The sequence below is a fragment of the Mauremys reevesii genome, linkage group 20 (genome assembly GCF_016161935.1).
Source record: "Mauremys reevesii isolate NIE-2019 linkage group 20, ASM1616193v1, whole genome shotgun sequence".
Classification (NCBI taxonomy): Eukaryota; Metazoa; Chordata; order Testudines; family Geoemydidae; genus Mauremys; species Mauremys reevesii.
In genome coordinates this window covers 22,306,356-22,323,420 of record NC_052642.1, presented here as the reverse complement: position 1 = coordinate 22,323,420, position 17,065 = coordinate 22,306,356, and the positions used below count along the sequence as shown (strand labels likewise).

The 17,065-nt window shown below is 41.1% G+C and overlaps 1 protein-coding gene across 1 annotated transcript in view; it reads right to left on the bottom strand.

Moving 5' to 3' along the window:
* Positions 1-2,185: 2,185 nt before the first annotated feature.
* Positions 2,186-17,065, bottom strand: part of BLMH (bleomycin hydrolase) — a 33,509-nt gene continuing 18,629 nt past the window's right edge. The window contains exons 11-12 of the mRNA XM_039508324.1: positions 14,598-14,667; positions 2,186-4,191 (exon numbers count right to left, since the gene is read on the bottom strand). Coding sequence (XP_039364258.1) covers positions 4,040-4,191; positions 14,598-14,667 — 222 coding nt within the window. The 3' untranslated portion in view covers positions 2,186-4,039. The remainder of the gene's footprint in view (positions 4,192-14,597; positions 14,668-17,065) is intronic.

Below are 17,065 nucleotides of genomic sequence, written 5' to 3'. Positions count from 1 at the left end.
AAAAACAGACTGGAGAAAAACAAAATGTTCCTCGCTTAAAGTGTCCCGTCAAACCAGAATGAAGAAGTACTAGGCCCACACCTGCTGTACCAGCTTGGCAACTCGCTCCATGCCATTAACGTATTTGTGTGCATGTCAGGAGAGAGCTTGAGGTTCTTTTGGGACTACCAGAACCTGGTTTTCATAACTCATCTTGAGGCCTATCAATGTTTTCTCTGGCTGTCTCGATTCTTAAACTAACACTAAAGGTTGCCATTCACATTACCACATTTTCCTTTAGGACAAAGGGGCAGAATGGTCTGGTAAATTGATGATGAGTCTCTGAGCCAGGAACTACCAAACTGCAGTCACTTCACCACTCTCTGTCTCAGTTCCCCCATCTGTAAAAGTAGGGACATCTGAAGTAATGCAGGACACTTCAATTAAGAATTAAAAAAATACATTTAACATTCTGTAAATTTCATAATTCTTTAATAATTTGCATCTAAAAAAATTACCAGGTTTCTGTTGGATTAGACCTAAATTTGAGTCTAAATAGGAGGGACAATTGCCTTCTGACATTAGCAGCCAATAGATCATTAAAGTCATACAAATATAAAAATAAAGCAGAAGAGAGGGTTGGAATTAATTTTCTTCAGTTTTGCTGTTGTGTAAATTCCATTATGCTGTGATGCACTAAACTCTTGCCTCAGGAGGGCACAACTAGTCATTTATTTGATGGCACCCAAAAGAATACATTACCAAAGCCATGGGGCCCACTATCCCGAGATTAGTATGGACATTTTACATCGATCACACTATCAACAGGAGCTGGTGGAGGGGAATCTATTTATACATATGAATTTTAATCAACATTTCAAATGTTGCAATTTTAAAAAATGACAAAGAACTTCAGTGTTGTTTAAATAGTCAACATAACCACCAATAGCTAAGGCAGCTGATCTATTTTATTAGATAAAAATGGCCGTTGGCAGGGGACCCAGCTAATACAGTGCTCTTTGCTGTAGAAGAACGTATATAGAACAAACAGGAGCATACAACTCCTGGTTGCTGCCAGTGGCACAAAACTAGAATCAGACTATTGAAAATGCCTGTGACAGCGCAAGTAACTCGACACACAACGTCCTAGTGGTGTCCCTGTCAGCTTCAAAGTACAGTAAAGGCATGGCTACACATTGCACTAGAGATGGTAATGGTCAGCTCCAGGAGACATTCCCACGCTAGCTGTGAGCAAGCTGGAAAGCTAAGAATGAGTGTAACCAGTGCTTAACTCATGCCAGGGTTGAGCCCTGGCACCTCTGGGCCTGGTAGTCCAGAGCCCCGGCATCAGTTACAAATGTAAAACTATTGCTTGAGCCCCGGCACCTCCTTCATTACAGATAGAACAGTGTTGTTACACCAGTGCTTAGAGTGGGTATCTGTGCTAAGTAGACACCCAACGGCTTGGACGGTGTCATACTCCAGGAGGCTAGCCCCTCCTACCACCACAGCTACCCTCATTTTTAGTGCACTAGCTGGATCAGAGCAACAGAGGCATCTCCTCAAGCTAGAAATTACACTTCCATCTTGAAGCATAGACATACCCTTACACATATTGGCATAGGCTACTGAAAGCTGTTGATTTAACAGCCCTTGGAGTTATCACAGCAGAGGAAACACTGGAATATATTTCTCTCCTCCATCCCCCTTGCAAAGATTTTAGAGCAGCAGTGGGTGTAGATAGAATACTGTGTCTGCCAGACTGGCTTCATTTTACATAGCATGTTTCAGACATCAGAATGTTCTGTGTTTTTTGGGGGGAACAAGCTATTGTATAAACTGTACTAGGAAACATCCAGGCAAGAACAGCAGAGATAAGCACACACTGGACAATAGTTTAAAATATTCCAAATTAAACAAAAATGGGCTTGAACACAGTTTAAGCTTGTCAAACTCAATCAGAGCTGGCATAAGCAGAAAACACTATCACTATCTCAAAAGAAGTTAACTCCCTTTGATGGCTATAATCGAGTGGTAAACATGCAACATCAAAAGCAAAAACCTTTAAGTAACTAGGATATTGAATTTTGGGAAGCAAAAGCCCATGCATGAGCCTTAGCCTACTTCAGAACCACATTCAACCCCAAGAAAATTGCTTACTTGCCAGAGTTAAGGTAGTTTGCAGGTGTACATTAGTGCTTCTTTATATGGGTGGGGTTTGGACAAGCACAGATGAATGTGCTTTATAAACATGAAGCAAAACAGAGACCACCTTGTATCTGCTGTAAAATGCAGGCTTCCACAGATCTTTCTTGTAGAAATCAAGGACAATCCATTTTTCCAGAGGTAATTCTGGAGGATATTCAAGCAGTGTGTGTTTGAAATCTGAGAACATATGCAGTGGAATGCTTATGTACTAGCTTCAAATTTCTGTTGGTGACTAATACTATCAGAAGGAAAGGTTGTAAGCAATTCTGTTTGCAGCCAAGTCTTTTACTTCTCTTTACACCATGAATTTTTAATGGGCCTTACTAGAGGTGAAAAAGATACTTTTTGATGAAAGTACATCAGTAACAGAAGCTGAATTTAGAACCCCAAGAATCCCATTCATTGCTTGTTTGTAGGCCAGCACTGTTTTACCTATAAGTTAGTAGACTATTCTGTCAATAATCTCTTCACTTTGTCCAACCCCACCTTTTTCCCTTCCCCAGTGAGTAAAGGCTCCATACAGAACCACACAAGTCATTGCCACAGAGGTCATGGTAGGCAGTTTAACAGCTTGGCTTGATTTGGATCCAAGCATTTACACTGCTCATCACCTTGGTATTTAAGCGCCTGTAGTGTGAATGTCATACTCTGTACACAGTGTGGGTGGAGAGCCTTTGTGTCTACTATGGAGAAGATAAAGCAACATGGCTTGTTGAACTGCTAATGTTTTGGCTCCCCAAGAGTTGTTTATGGGTCATTAGCATCTTTCCCATTCAATGAAGTTACATGTAGCTAATTTATAAAAGAAAACAGCTCTACCCATAACTCCAGAAAGTGTTTTATTTAAAAGCGTCATAGCACCATCTAGTTGAAGATGTCCAAATAAAATGCAGTAATTAAAAACCCAGTTTTGCTAGAGCAGTGGTCTCCAAAGTTGGGGGTGTGCAAGAGGATCCTTCGGGATGCGGGGCAGGAGGAGCGCTGCCAGAGCAGCGCTGCTTCGACAGTTCAAGCGGGGGTGCATGCTCCAAAATTTTTTTTACTGAATGGGGTGCGTGACCAAAAAAGTTTGGAGACCACTGTGCTCGAGTACCATATTCTTTAACTTTGCCTGTGATCATATTTATTATGGCTGTCCTTGCTAATCTTATTGAAAAAGAACCCTTGTGTGAGTCCAGATTAACACACACCAGAATCAGTCTGTCATACTTCGATAGACTGACTTGCTTTCTGCTCTTTCCTAAGTACAAAGGCTCAATGCTGCTGGAATAAGAAACAGTTTTGGAAAAATTACTAGAAGAAAATGGAACTCTATACACCTACCTCCTCAAGACCAACTCCTATTATGCAGAAAACCAAAAATGTGAATAGCTCCCTAGAAACAAAATTAAGCCAATACTGAATCTGGACACTTTTATAGTACAAATAAAAATATGAAAGATTTCTTATAAACATTTTGCTGTACTTTTCCTAATATCACTCAACTAGTTAGCCTAAAATGTGGCCACCTACAACCCCCTCACCTATGGAAAGCACTGGTCAAAACAGTTTTACAGAGTTATGTTCATTATTAAAAAAGGTAAAAACTCAAACTGACATTGAAAGCACTTATTATACAGTATCATGATGAGGTGAGTAAATTTTGTGCACATACGCACGCAGAATAGCCCGACAGCTTTTTTATTCGGCCATTCAGTAAAGCGCTATTTCCCCAAAAGATCCTTCACATACGTTTAAAGACTATGGACCAAGCTGTGTGCTTGGTCTCATCGTTTGGCTATGGCTTCCAGTCTCTGGGATTCTCTATCACATCTACTTCTGGTTGACCATTAGGAGGCAGGTACTGTGCAGTTCACTTGGCTAATGCACCCATAGGGTCCCACGCTGGCAAGACAATGGGTTCCTGCTGCATCACTGCTAAGATGTCTTCTGGCACATGCTTCTTATCCACCACCACTTCATAAACATACTCAGAAAACCAGTCGTCAGACATGATCAGGTAACCTGGAGATAAAAAAGAAAGTATGTTACTAACAAAGAACATTAATGATTGGGGAGGCATAGATCTTCTGGAAAATTGTATCATGTCTGACAACTTCATACTGTCAATCATAAATAGCAATCATATTTCCACAGCAACTTTCATGATAAAGTCTTGGAGACTTCAATTTTCTGTTTTTAATTATGAACTACCTGGTTAAGTAGATTTTAGCTACAACAGAGACTTGGAGCAACAAGCCTAAATAGGAAGAAAGTTTGACAAGAGTGTCTTGGACAGGAAATCCTGAAAACAGCTTTGCAAATACAGGCACCTTTGTGCAAGGAAGAGACCATCTGTATTGAACAAGAGGGTCTGAGCCAGAACAAAAGGATTTATAATCTGGGCAACAAACAGCAGTCCTGGGGCATAGATCATCATACAAAAGGCAGACCCTCTGAATAGGGGAGGCTCATTTTATAATCGCTCAGTCATGTGTTGCTGTTTTAAAGGACATCATGAATATGCATATTTAGCTAAACTACAATACACTAGATACATTCCAGATTGCTTAGGCTAAACTTCAGACTGTTTTATCCATGCTTATTAACTACTCCAGTTATCTGGGCTTCCTTGTCCAGAACTCCGTTTCAGGAGATGGAGAGAATGTGTGTGTCCATATTAGATGCTAATTTCTTCCCTCAAACAAAGCCACTGAGACACCCTCTGGCTGAAATAAATCTTAAGGATAAACTGCACCTCATGTTTACACCGTTCCCACTCTGAGGCTCTGGCTGGGAATCTTAATGCAAGAGCCTTCTACCTGTATAAAGAAGAAAATCCTACATCTAAAACATCTTGGTTTTCAGCATAATCCTGCTCTCTGAAACAGATAAATAATTTCAGGCATTACCCACCACCCCATTCCAGGGAACTCAGCATGAATTGAGAAAGTGCACTGTCAGGGAGAGGGAGGCTATATTTGATAGAAGACAGATGAAGCTTTGTGTAATAAAGTTCCTCATGTCCCTATAACAATATCACCACACAATCAAATGAAACAAGAAAATGCCCGAAGAATATGGGCAATAAGTGCATCTATCTACACCATCTTGTTTCTAAAGCAAGAGATCAGATTGAATTGCCATAAATTAAAAAGCCTATCAATTGTAATGCGAGCTAGAAGCCGGTTTGGAGGTACTGCCAGGGGAAGCTGCCTTGATTGTTCTCTTTCTTCAGGATATGAGTTCTTGGGACACAAAAAACCTCTCACTCCTGACAGCCAACAACTAATTGCACCCTGCGAGGATAATGAACTCCCTGCCTCTGTGGCTGTTGACATTCTGCATGCCAGAGCTGGACTGTACTGATTGGGATTGCAGTGTCTGAACAAGGAAGTGCCAAGTAAAACTTCAGAACATACGAACAGGGATGGTCACTATTGCTTGAGAAGGCCTGTGGCCAGGGTCACATAGAAAGCCATAATTTTCTTCATTAATGAAATTATTCCCATGCCTCAAAGGAAATGATACACACCCCATCCCCACATCCTGTCCAAACAGAACCCCAGGCTCTGCATTCCAGCTAAGATGGATAAGCAGAGGACAGTGAGTTTTGATTGTATTTCAGGGCAGAAGGCAGCAGTGAAGCCCCTCTAGGCCCATCCACCCATCAGTCTAGTGTTTCTACTCTAGCCGTGTGTTTATTAGAGAGAGAAAGAAAACCCAGATTCTGGCATAGTATCTTTGTGTTCTGACAAGAGGCAAACCAGGGCCTAACAGATGACTGCCCAATAAGTACAGTATGACATTTAGTTCTCAAGTACTACCCTAGCACAAAGCTGCTTCATGTTTCTCACTTCTTCCCCCCCAAGAGAAGCCTAATGAAGGGAGCATTTTATTAGGAAGAGCCAAACAAGGTTGGTCCAGTGGTTCGGGCACTAGACTAGGACTTGGGAGACCCAGGCTAAAGTCCCTGCTCTGCCAGACTGCCTGTGTGAAAGCAGATAAGCCACTTGGCACCTCTGTGCCTTAGTTCCCCCATCTATACAATGGGCTAACAGGACTGCCATACCTCACAGGAGCGTGAGGATAAAAACAAAGGTTCCCCAGTGCTCAGACACTACAGTCAAGTTCCTAGGATACAGAGAAAGAAAGAATGAGGCTGTAGTAAAGATGCTAGGAATAAGAGGAGGAGGAGGAGGAGGGTGCCAAAAGGGATGACAAACTACTGTTTACATGGCTGCTAGCTGGAGACATACTGTAAGAAAGTCCGAGACCCCTGTTGAACAGATGGGATAACATGATTCAATGTTCATTCAACGTTCACCTTTGGAGATCTCCTCCTTGGTTTTAAAAAGATGTCTGATTGGAGATGCTGGGTTCAGAGTTGGGTAACACTGTACTGATTCCTCAAGACACAGAGTGAGCAGAGTTATTAAACTCATCTGCAAGGCTGACAAAGTGACCAATAAATCACAGAATGGAAAGTTCTGCTGGAAGGAAATTTGTCTTATTTCAAAAAACCCACCAACGCAATATTTGTCAGCAATTGACTTCATTCCTTGGGAAAAACTAAAGGGATTCCAAGAAAACAAGAGAGTGTTACAAGAGAATCATGTAATTAGTGAATATTTAGGAGAGGTGACATTCACTGTTCCACAGGCTTCCCTTTCCCCACTACAAGAACCCTAGTGATGGTTCTGCTCCCTAGTCACGCACACCTTACAGCCGATGTGGTTAAATTGCTCCCCACCTTCAGCAGCTACAGTGTGAAGGCCCTTCTTTGATCCAGCCTTCACTGCCAGGATTAGGCAAGTCTAGGAAGACTGGTGGGCTGCCAGGTACCCCACCACACCAGCTGCGTAAAGGGACCCAACTAGATAATATGGGTCCAAAGGAAGGGGTGCACATGGGGGAATGCTAGTAGTTTCTATATCCCACTATAACTTCAGCCTTCTCCTCATGGCCTGAAAGCCTAATCTCTGCTGTATTGTTTCAAGTGGTAGGTACCCTTTGATGTCCTGGTCAAGAAACAATGAAGTTGGGGCCTGTTTTTATCCCAAACCTCCAACTGGGTCTCAAATGTTATGTGCCAAGTGTAATGTAATCCTGGGACTCTTCCCTAGTGATGGACACTGGTGCTCTGTATTGGTTTATCCATGTACAGCTTTACAAGGATATGCTGTGAGATGGTGCTGCCCAAATCCTTCCTGAGGTACAAAGCTCGCTTCCAGGCTCATTCAGCAGCCTAGCAAGTTTCCGAGCCAGCAGGGGCTGAATGCTGAAAAGGCAGAGATGGGGATGAAGCACCATGCTGCTTGCAAGTAATCTCTTATGGTCAATGCCCAAAGAGCTGACAGGCTCTGGAGGAATATGTCTAGTTGCTCTCAGTTAAAGGGAAGGTTGTTGTGGCCTACAGATGAGAAAACTGTCCTAGGGTTTACCACTCCAAAATGTTTGCTTGAACCAAAGAGCTCAAACCAGCTAGGTCTGATGGAACATTTAAAAGTATAAGGAAATTTCCCAGACAACTCCCTGACCTAAAAAACAAACAGGCAACAAGCAAGACTAAAGAAAGGTTGCATCATATGGAAGAGCAGATGAATGACAGTAACCCATCCCAAAGGATGTTCACATGTATGTGGCATGTGCACATGTTCATGTCAGGAACATGGACACAGATTTACATCCCCTGTACAAAACAGGGCAACACTTTAGAATTCCGAAACGGGTTGTCTTACTGTAAAGACACAGTGAGCTCCTATGAAACACACATAGAAGAACTCATTGATACAAAAAGGAGTTCAGGTTTGTAATAAAGTGACATTTGAGGCAGTAACTAGGTGTTGCTGCTTATAAAAAAGCAGTTTAAGCTGCAGTGCTGGCAGACTACAAGCTCCACAGAGCAAGTCTGAGCAACATGAGTAATCTGGTTAACTTTCAACTTGTTAATTTTTAAACTCTGAAAGTCTGAAGTGCTATACGTTGTCATCTTACGTAGTTACAGCAGTTATTGTTGGGTTGACTTTGGATTTTAGTACTCTTGTGAAGGAAACTAATGGGGAGAGCCAGGAGCAGCAGAGGCTCTTCCTACACAGACCTGTCCAGGTACCGCAGTCCTCCTCTGGGAGCTCGAGCCTGGTGTCCCCATTTGCACAGCTCCACCAACACACTTTAACCATAACCCTTCTCCACTGAAAATGTGTACTCCTGAGTAATGGCTGCCTTTTGGGCTTAAATGGGTCTATCCTACATCAAGCGTTTGAAATAAGGACATATGCCCTCTAAACACTCAGACCAATTAAATGTATTTCACTTCAAAGCCACATTCAAACCGTCTTCTGGATAGGCAAAAGGCAAGTGCAAAGTTGCTAATAACTGACCTGAATGTGAATACCATTAACTCTCCAGTAGTCTTATTCATCTTTTCCCTTACACTGTTCTACAAGCATTGTCCCCAAAGAATGCGTATACTCAGCATGTTCAACTTTACATGATGTCTTTACACCACACTTTGGGACAGAAATGACTCAGTACCCTAACAAAGATATACCAGCGAAGGAGCTAAGTCCCAATGAATTCCATGCTAAGTATTTGTAAAGGAGGACAAGTGGGAGCACTTTTAGCTTTTTTCTAGAAGCATTCCTCCACATCCAGATTAATGGCACCCAACATAACAAGCCAAGTACCTAGAGCCTCTCATAAAACAAATTCTCATGAACAACTGAGTGCCATTCACTGGAGACCCCACATGTTCAAGATATGGTCAATGACAGTGGTTGCTGTATTGGCCTGGATTCTGAACGCAACCTGTATCTTGTTAATGAGCAAGTGCTATGACATAAGCATACCAAAAAACCTATAGAAAGTAATGCTTGCAATTGAAATACAAGATCTATTAATTTGTGCATGGGAAGGAAGCTAGAGATTCAATATTAACTCTTTGGTGCTCACGGTTTCTTTACATGACGCAATATTCCCAAGCGCATCTGTTCTAATGGATGGACCCCCCGCCCCTCCCCAAGGCTTGTCAACATTGTAAAGTTGAGTGTTTCAGTCTAGTTTCACAGTCAATTTTCTATTAACACTGCTATTGGATTTTTGTTGGAAAACACGAGTATTGCACTTTGAATTTAAATAGCTGTCAGGACAGACAAGCTGCTGCATACGAAGAAGCAGTAGCAAAACACAGGCACCTACCAGGAATATTTGACGTGTTAGTGAATTTTTCATGTAACCAGAAAGATTACCTCAATAGCTTAAAATAAGGCCACATGGTGTTCTCTGAAATTAAACTCAAAGACCTGTCTGTGACTCCACAAGAATAAAATCAAAGAACTTGTTCTAAATATACTCCATTATGGGGTGAAAGACCCCCAGGCACACTGGGAATTTTCAGCTATGCCAAGGCTTGCTAGAGTGACTAGGCATTAATCCCCCATCACAAAATCAGAATGCCTTTGATATAGTTATCTGCCTATCAAGTTCCTGTCCAGGGAATGCTACAGCTCAAGACTAGGGAACCTGCAGGTCAGATTTTTAGCATAGCTTTATATGGACATACAGTTGGAATAAAAAGGTTTTGAGATTAAGGTAGATGTCCACTGGTAGAGTTGCAATACCTTGCACAATATCTGCTCGTAACAGTGACCGGAACCAGGCATAGTATCAGTCCCCGATTTCCAGAATAATAAATTTCACCAGACAAAAGTTGCAAAAGAAAGAAACAGCATCTGAAATGAGTGCTGTAGACTTACCACATGAAAGCAACATTTAGCTTTCATGTCTCTGTAGAAGCATTATTATTTGAATAATATCAGCTGCAGCTTGGTGAGATCCTACAGATGAGACAACTCTGGTAAAGAGAGCTAGATAATAAGCAGGATGCTATAATTGGAAAGTCTCACCGTAAAACATGCCAATTAAGTTAGGAAGGAAAGACAAATGCAGTCTATTTAAAAAAGGATAAAGGATTTTTGAGAGAAGCATGTGCTAAGAGATTTCTTGGAAGTGACCACTGCCTAATTTGGTCCTGCACAGCTGTTCCTAGCTTATCTATTGGCTCTCTTTAAAAGATTTCCTTTGCATAATCTCTAGAATTCTGGCTATTTCAGAACAAAAATGTTAGCTTATTTTCAGATGGGAGAATTACATATTTTGCAGCAAAAGATAAACTACACAGAAGAGCAAAGAGACCCTCTTCCTCCCAAACAGAAACTTGTCAGACAGTAATGCTATACTTTTATTTTGCAATAAGTAATACATTTCAGACTGGATGGGCATTTGACAAACTAATCTAGACCAGGTCCATGCAGAAGGATTTGAGAACAAGCCCCTGAACGTGGATCATCTTTGGCTATCAAACCTTTGAGTTCTGCGTAGCACGCTTTTTTTGGTTGAAGTAGGTTTGTTAGGAATATAGGGGAGCAGGAACAGGTTTGTTGCTATAAAGCTATTCATGTATTCTGGGCTGAATGCACTTGTTCACCATTGTATGTTGCGCTTAAGTGTTAGGCAGATTACATGTTTGTTGGGGGGGGGAGGAGAAGGTCTGGAGCACTTATGGGTGTGGAATGGGCTTACTAAGAATAGCACAGATTTCATTAACTGATCCAGAATTTGTACACCTGTGTTTTTCAATTAGTTATGACAGTATCTTTTTTAAAATAAGACTCTTATGGCTGGGAAAAAGCAATATTACTACAAATCAGTGTCCCCCTCACAATGGATGGGCAACCCTTTGGTAACCAGTGTTTGCAGCCCAATGTTCCCAAGCAATCCTAAACCACCACCACAATGTGGCATATGGTACTGGGAGGAAGAAAGGACAGAATTAGGAGGAAGGGAAGACTTCATAAGAGAACATTTTGATTTCACACCTCTAATGCTTGTGGTCCATGCTCTACTGTGTTAGCGAAGGTGGCAACGAGTGCAGGATTGCATGGCAGTAGGCACAAGCTACCAAGAAAAGTGGTGGATTCTCTCTCTCATGTTTTCAAATCAAGACTGGATGCCTTTCTGCAAGATGTGTTTTAAAACACTAGTTATTGGGATCAATACAGAGTTGCCTGGGTAAAATTTAAAGGCCTGTGCTATACAGGAGGTCAGACTAGATGATCTATGGTCCCTTCTGGCCTTAAGCTAGGGATGTACAAGTAGGTTATTACAAAGCAATCATCTATTTAGCTAAATTTAAAAAAAAAAAAAGACAACTTTAGCACCCTTTTCACAAATTTTTGAGACACTCCAACTACCTATCATAACTTTAAACTAGAACTAGGATTTACTTAGACATGAGCTGAACAAGCAACTTTTTAAATACCACCTCTAATCTCTTGTGTGTATTGTATTGGTTGTCATGCTTCATTGCCGTCAATTAGGAGAAGTAAACGGACAGGCAAACATACATATTTCCTGAAATTCCTCTTGGCAAGTCATACAGATGTTTGAGAGGTCCAGCCCTCTCCACAGCATATCAATATACTCAGCCATAGTTTGGCATCACTACAAAGGAAAACAAAACTCTACAGGAAACCACCAGTAAAGCACTCAGTTTTGCTTGGCATCAAACTGAGTTTTATTGCTGCCTCAAATTCATCATAGTCATTCCAAGAAGTATTTATATAATGCAACAATAAGAAAATCAAGCTGGAGGGGAAGGAGCCAGTGATCTGTTGATGAAGAGAAATATTACTAGCACTTAATTTGTTTACAGAAATTCTGGGCCACTGAGTTTGGTGGGAGAAGTCAGCTAACATCCATTCATTATATTTTTCATGTGGAGATTAAAAGATTCGCACTATCAAATTGCTAAAATAGTTATGAGACAAGGCCAAGACAGCCCCCGATAATGCAGACTGCGCACTTGTTTATCGTCACATATGGGGTCTCAAAATGCTTTACAAACATTAAATGAGGCCTTGCAGTATGCAAGATCTCTTTTCTATGGTCTACTGGTGGGAAAACGGAAGAACAGAAGTTAAGTAATTAGCCCAAATCACACGGGAAACCTGCAGCAGAGTCAGGAATAGACTGTAGGTCTCTGGAACTCCTGGATTTGGCATAACCCAAGACTACCCTTCTGAAAAAGTTCAGTATAGCATGTCCTGCACAGTCCATGTTATCTAATCCCATCTCAGAGGTTCTGGGCAGCGGACTCTTTTGAAGACAGGTCACAAACAACGGAAAGAGCACAACTGAAATCTTCAGTCTGCATCTTTACTGTTTCTGGTGGTTGCTTATAATGAAGTCATTTGTTCCACTGACACAGCAAAGCCAAGATTGCACCAGAACATGAATTGCAGTTGGCACTTTAATACATCACAACGATTCGGGATTTTGATTCACTTCACTATGAATGGAACTGGAATACTTCCAAGTTCACTATAAGCTGGTTCCATTGTATAGTCACGTCTTACTTTCCCATTTGAGGATTTTAAAATAAATTCCTGATTCTTGCTTCAGGGAGATGGCTGAGGAAGCCCACAATGCCCAGCCTAGCAACTCCTTTTCTTTCCCTGCTTGCAGAGTGAACATATTGTATGCGTCTACCTATCTTCGGTAATTACACTGCCCTTGCACCTCTTCTGTTGCCAAACTGCAGATACTGGCAGTAACTGCAGAAGGAGTTCCTTAAATCGACCTTAAGCATCACCTTAGCCTGTGACCTAGGGGACAGTGAACTCTAGTATGACTCAGCCTCCATGTTTCAGTCTGATAGGATTTTACAGTGAGCTTGTAACTGGGATCCATCCTGTGTAATCACCACATTCTGAAAGATCAAATCTGAAACTTCAGTAAAAGTCAAAGCATATTTTTCTGCCCTACCTCAACTGATTCCATAAACAAGTACAATTGGAATGGCAGCCACCTAATCGCTCCTATGGTAATAAATACGGACATTCATTGCCATTTCACGAGGCAACATTCAGCCAAACAGGTAGCACATGATGTGACTAGGGGGGAATCCAAGTTCAGAATTATGCTTCTAAGCCAGTGGTTTAACATTTTTCTTCATTTGCAGACCCCTAAAAAATTTTCAAATGAAGGAACAGACCCCTTTGGAAATCTTAGGCACAGTCTGCAAATCCCCCAGGGTCCACAGATTGAAAACCATTGTTCTAAGCTCCTAGATCACTGGAGACTGAGGTAGACTATATTATTCTGCAACTAACTCTGTGGGACATGAGTTTTGAAGAAAACATGACTACACTAAGATTACTGCTTCTCTTCCTACAAGTATTATGGTGTAGGATCTCACTTGCTGCTAGTAATCTTTTGCCTCAACTGACATCTATAAAATGCCTACCACCACAAGGCCCTTTCCCTTCCAGTTTTCATAAATGATCTGGAGAAAGGGGTAAACAGTGAGATAGCAAAGTTTGCAGATGATAACTATCTTGATCAGTTTAAGACCAAAGCGGACCGAAGAACTTCAAAAAGATCTCACAAAACTAAGTGATTGGGCAACAAAATGACAAATGAAATTTAATGTGGATAAATGTAAAGTAATGCACATTGGAAAAAACCCCAACTATACATACAATATGATGGGGTCTAATTTAGCTACAATGAATCAGGAAAAAGATCTTGGAGTCGTGGATAGTTCTCAGAAGATGTCCACACAGTGTGCAGAGGTGGTCAAAAAAGCAAACAGGATGTTAGGAATCATTAAAAGGGGAATAGAGATAAGAAGGAGAATATATTATTGCCCTTATATAAATCAATGGTACGCCCACATCTTGAATACTGCATACAGATGTGGTCTCATCTCAAAAAAGATATACTGACACTAGAAAAGGTTCAGAGAAGGGCAACTAAAATGATTACGGGTTTGGAATGGGTCCCATATGAGGAGAAATTAAAGAGGCTAGGACTTTTCAGCTTGGAAAAGAGGAGACTAGGGGGGATATGATAGAGGTATATAAAATCATGAGTGATGTGGAGAAAGTAGATAAGGAAAAGTTACTTACTTATTCCCATAATACAAGAACTAGGGGTCACCAAATGACATTAATGGGCAGCAGGTTTAACACAAATAAAAGGAAGTTCTTCACACAGCGCACAGTCAACTTGTGGAACTCCTTGCCTGAGGAGGTTGTGAAGGCTAGGAACATAACAGCATTTAAAAGAGAACTGGATAAATTCACGGAGGTCAAGTCCATTAATGGCTATTAGCCAGGATGGGTAAGGAATGGTGTCCCTAGATTGTTTGTCAGAGGGTGGAGATAGATGGCAGGAGAGAGATCACTTGATCATTACCTGTTAATTTCATTCCCTCTGGGGCACCTGGCATTGGTCACTGTCGGTAGACAGGATACTGGGCTAGATGGACCTTTGGTCTGACCCAGTACAGCCGTTCTTATGTAGTTCTTTATTTCCATATATGGAGCTCAGCAACGTATTCATGTGACTGCTATGATTTATGTTACCTTTAATACCACGGTCTTCACCCCAGGAGTTCTCCACCTTCCATTTCTCAAATGATCCTTCTTGCCCATCCTGAAGAAAGATGGAAGTAAAACATGCATTCAGTGGAGAAATTCCTCAGTTTCTGACAGTCAGTGCTTCAACTTCTAAAATCATTCCCAACAGAACCACCACCAACCTGACACAGATATCTTTGATGCTCATGCTAAGGAAACTACTAGGCAGACTCTCAGAACAATAAAGTTTTGCAGTTCTGTTGGTGATTTTAGAAGCAGAAGCACTGACCGTTGTAAGAAATTGTCTCCTTTTAAGGAAATCTGATTAGAGGTAATTATTCCATTTTTCTATTGAAAAACACAACGTAGATGTCTTTTTGTAAGACATAGACTAAGTCACAGTCCCTTTTAAAAACTCTAAGTACTTTGCAGTTGCATTACAAGCATTCTTTACCTGTTAGCAGTGGACTTAAGGTCCAGAACCTATGTTACCTGTTTGACATACAGAATGTTTCTATTTGCCTGACTGTCACAACAGTAACAAAAACTAAGTATCTGAAGTTTATAACATTCTTCCCCGCGACCTTGAGTTGGACTCAGTTAGGCAATTCTAACAGATGACAGTATGTGGAACTACTTCTAGAAACTTTGGTAAGATTTTAAGAGATGTTTCTTCTTTCCAGTGATTATCCTTGCTAATCTGGTTTGAATGATGCTTACAAGTTTCTTGGATAACCTGCACCTTTCAGCCTTTCAATGGAGGCTTCCCCCTCACACACCACGACTCAGCTTTGGTCTCCCTGAAGACATTCTCTTCCAGAGGGGTGCCTATTAGCTGTTTCACCATAGGTTTTTTTTTTTTAGCCTCCCCAAAGTAGACTTTCACAGCCTTCATGGGGAACAGTTGCCTGGTTGACATTAAAAAAATGGAAGCCAGTTAGGGCCCCCCCAAGAAAGGCTGTAGGCCACCACCACACAATCTCCTCAAATGCGGGTCATTAGGGGGCCAAGCTGAATTGTTTCGGCTAGTCTGAGTCCACACTGGCTTTCAGCATGTTTAATGATCAGTTCAAACTGAACCAGTTTAGTGCCAGTGTGGACTCAGACTTGCTGAAACAGTTCTGCTAGACCTCCTAGTGCCCCACAGTGCACTGGTGAAATCTCCCTGGTTCAGCTCATAAGCAGTGCATTCTGGAACTGTTACTAGGGTATCAATAACTAGGAGTCATTGCAACTGAAACAGTTTAGGACATGGCTTAAGAGAACAAGGGGCAAACATGAAACATTCATTAAGGCAAGTGTGGAACCCTGAACTGTTTGTGCTTAAACTGGTTCAATGACAAAGCAGTTCTCTAGTGTAGTCCAGACTGCATTCCATTCCAAGCTTCATTAGCACTGTAGCATATAGTCCACATTCTGAAAGAGTCTAGTCTGTTTTTAGATTATCAAGCAAACAGAAGCACTGAGAAGATAACCCCCATGTGCTTACTAAATAAGATCCTTAATCCACAGGCTTCCCCATAGCAGCTCCTATGAAGAACTATTAATTCATTTCTCTCCCTTTCTTCTGGTATTCTGCCCTCTTGTGCGATGTTCATGATAATGTAGCCTTAGCTCTGGTCTTTGGAAAAATCTGCCCCTTACTACAGTAATAAAGGGAGGTAACTACACTGATGTTTTATAGTTTTGGGATGAGGTTGGGAAAAAAAAATACTTGAAAGATAGACAAGAGTCCTTAATGAGATACTTAAGAGCTGTACCAAAAGCACTAAATTGGGTCCACTCATAAGCACTTTGACATGTAAATTGAACAAAAGTATATATAGCATGGTTTAGAAATACTGGCATGGATTAAATGTGCCTCTTCTGGAAATAAATTACATTGTAACATTGCAATGGGATTTTCTTCAATCAAAACCTTATTACAAAACAGGTAAAAAACTAATGCTTTGATGGATTTACAACTACCTTTGAAAGCTCCTTTAGATTAAAGTCAAGGTTTATATAAGGCAACATGTTCAAACAAATACTAAAATACCTAGGTTGTGTGAGAAAAATGCCTTCAAATTCTGGACACCCTCTAGAGTTAAACACCACCACTTCCTTTAAGTGACCTCTTGGCTCTAGAGACATCCATCTCACATTCTTCTTCAAGACCCAAAGAATATATAGTCTATGTATGGGAACATGTTTTCAGTTTAGCAGATCTTCCTTACATTTGTCAAAGTTCTGGGTTTAGGTGGCAGTATAACAGAGCCCATTCATTGATTCCAATAGCCAGATTGTGTATCAGAGTTTAACTTTTGCATACCAAAACCCTAAGAGAGTCAAAAATATGAGCTGCAAATCAAGGAAGCAGACTGCCGGGAAGGAATTTCTACTTATATAACTTTTGCTATTCCAAAAACAAAACAAAACAAAAAAACCACACACATTCAGTGTGAAAAGAAACCAGATTGCAGCATGAGTCACTT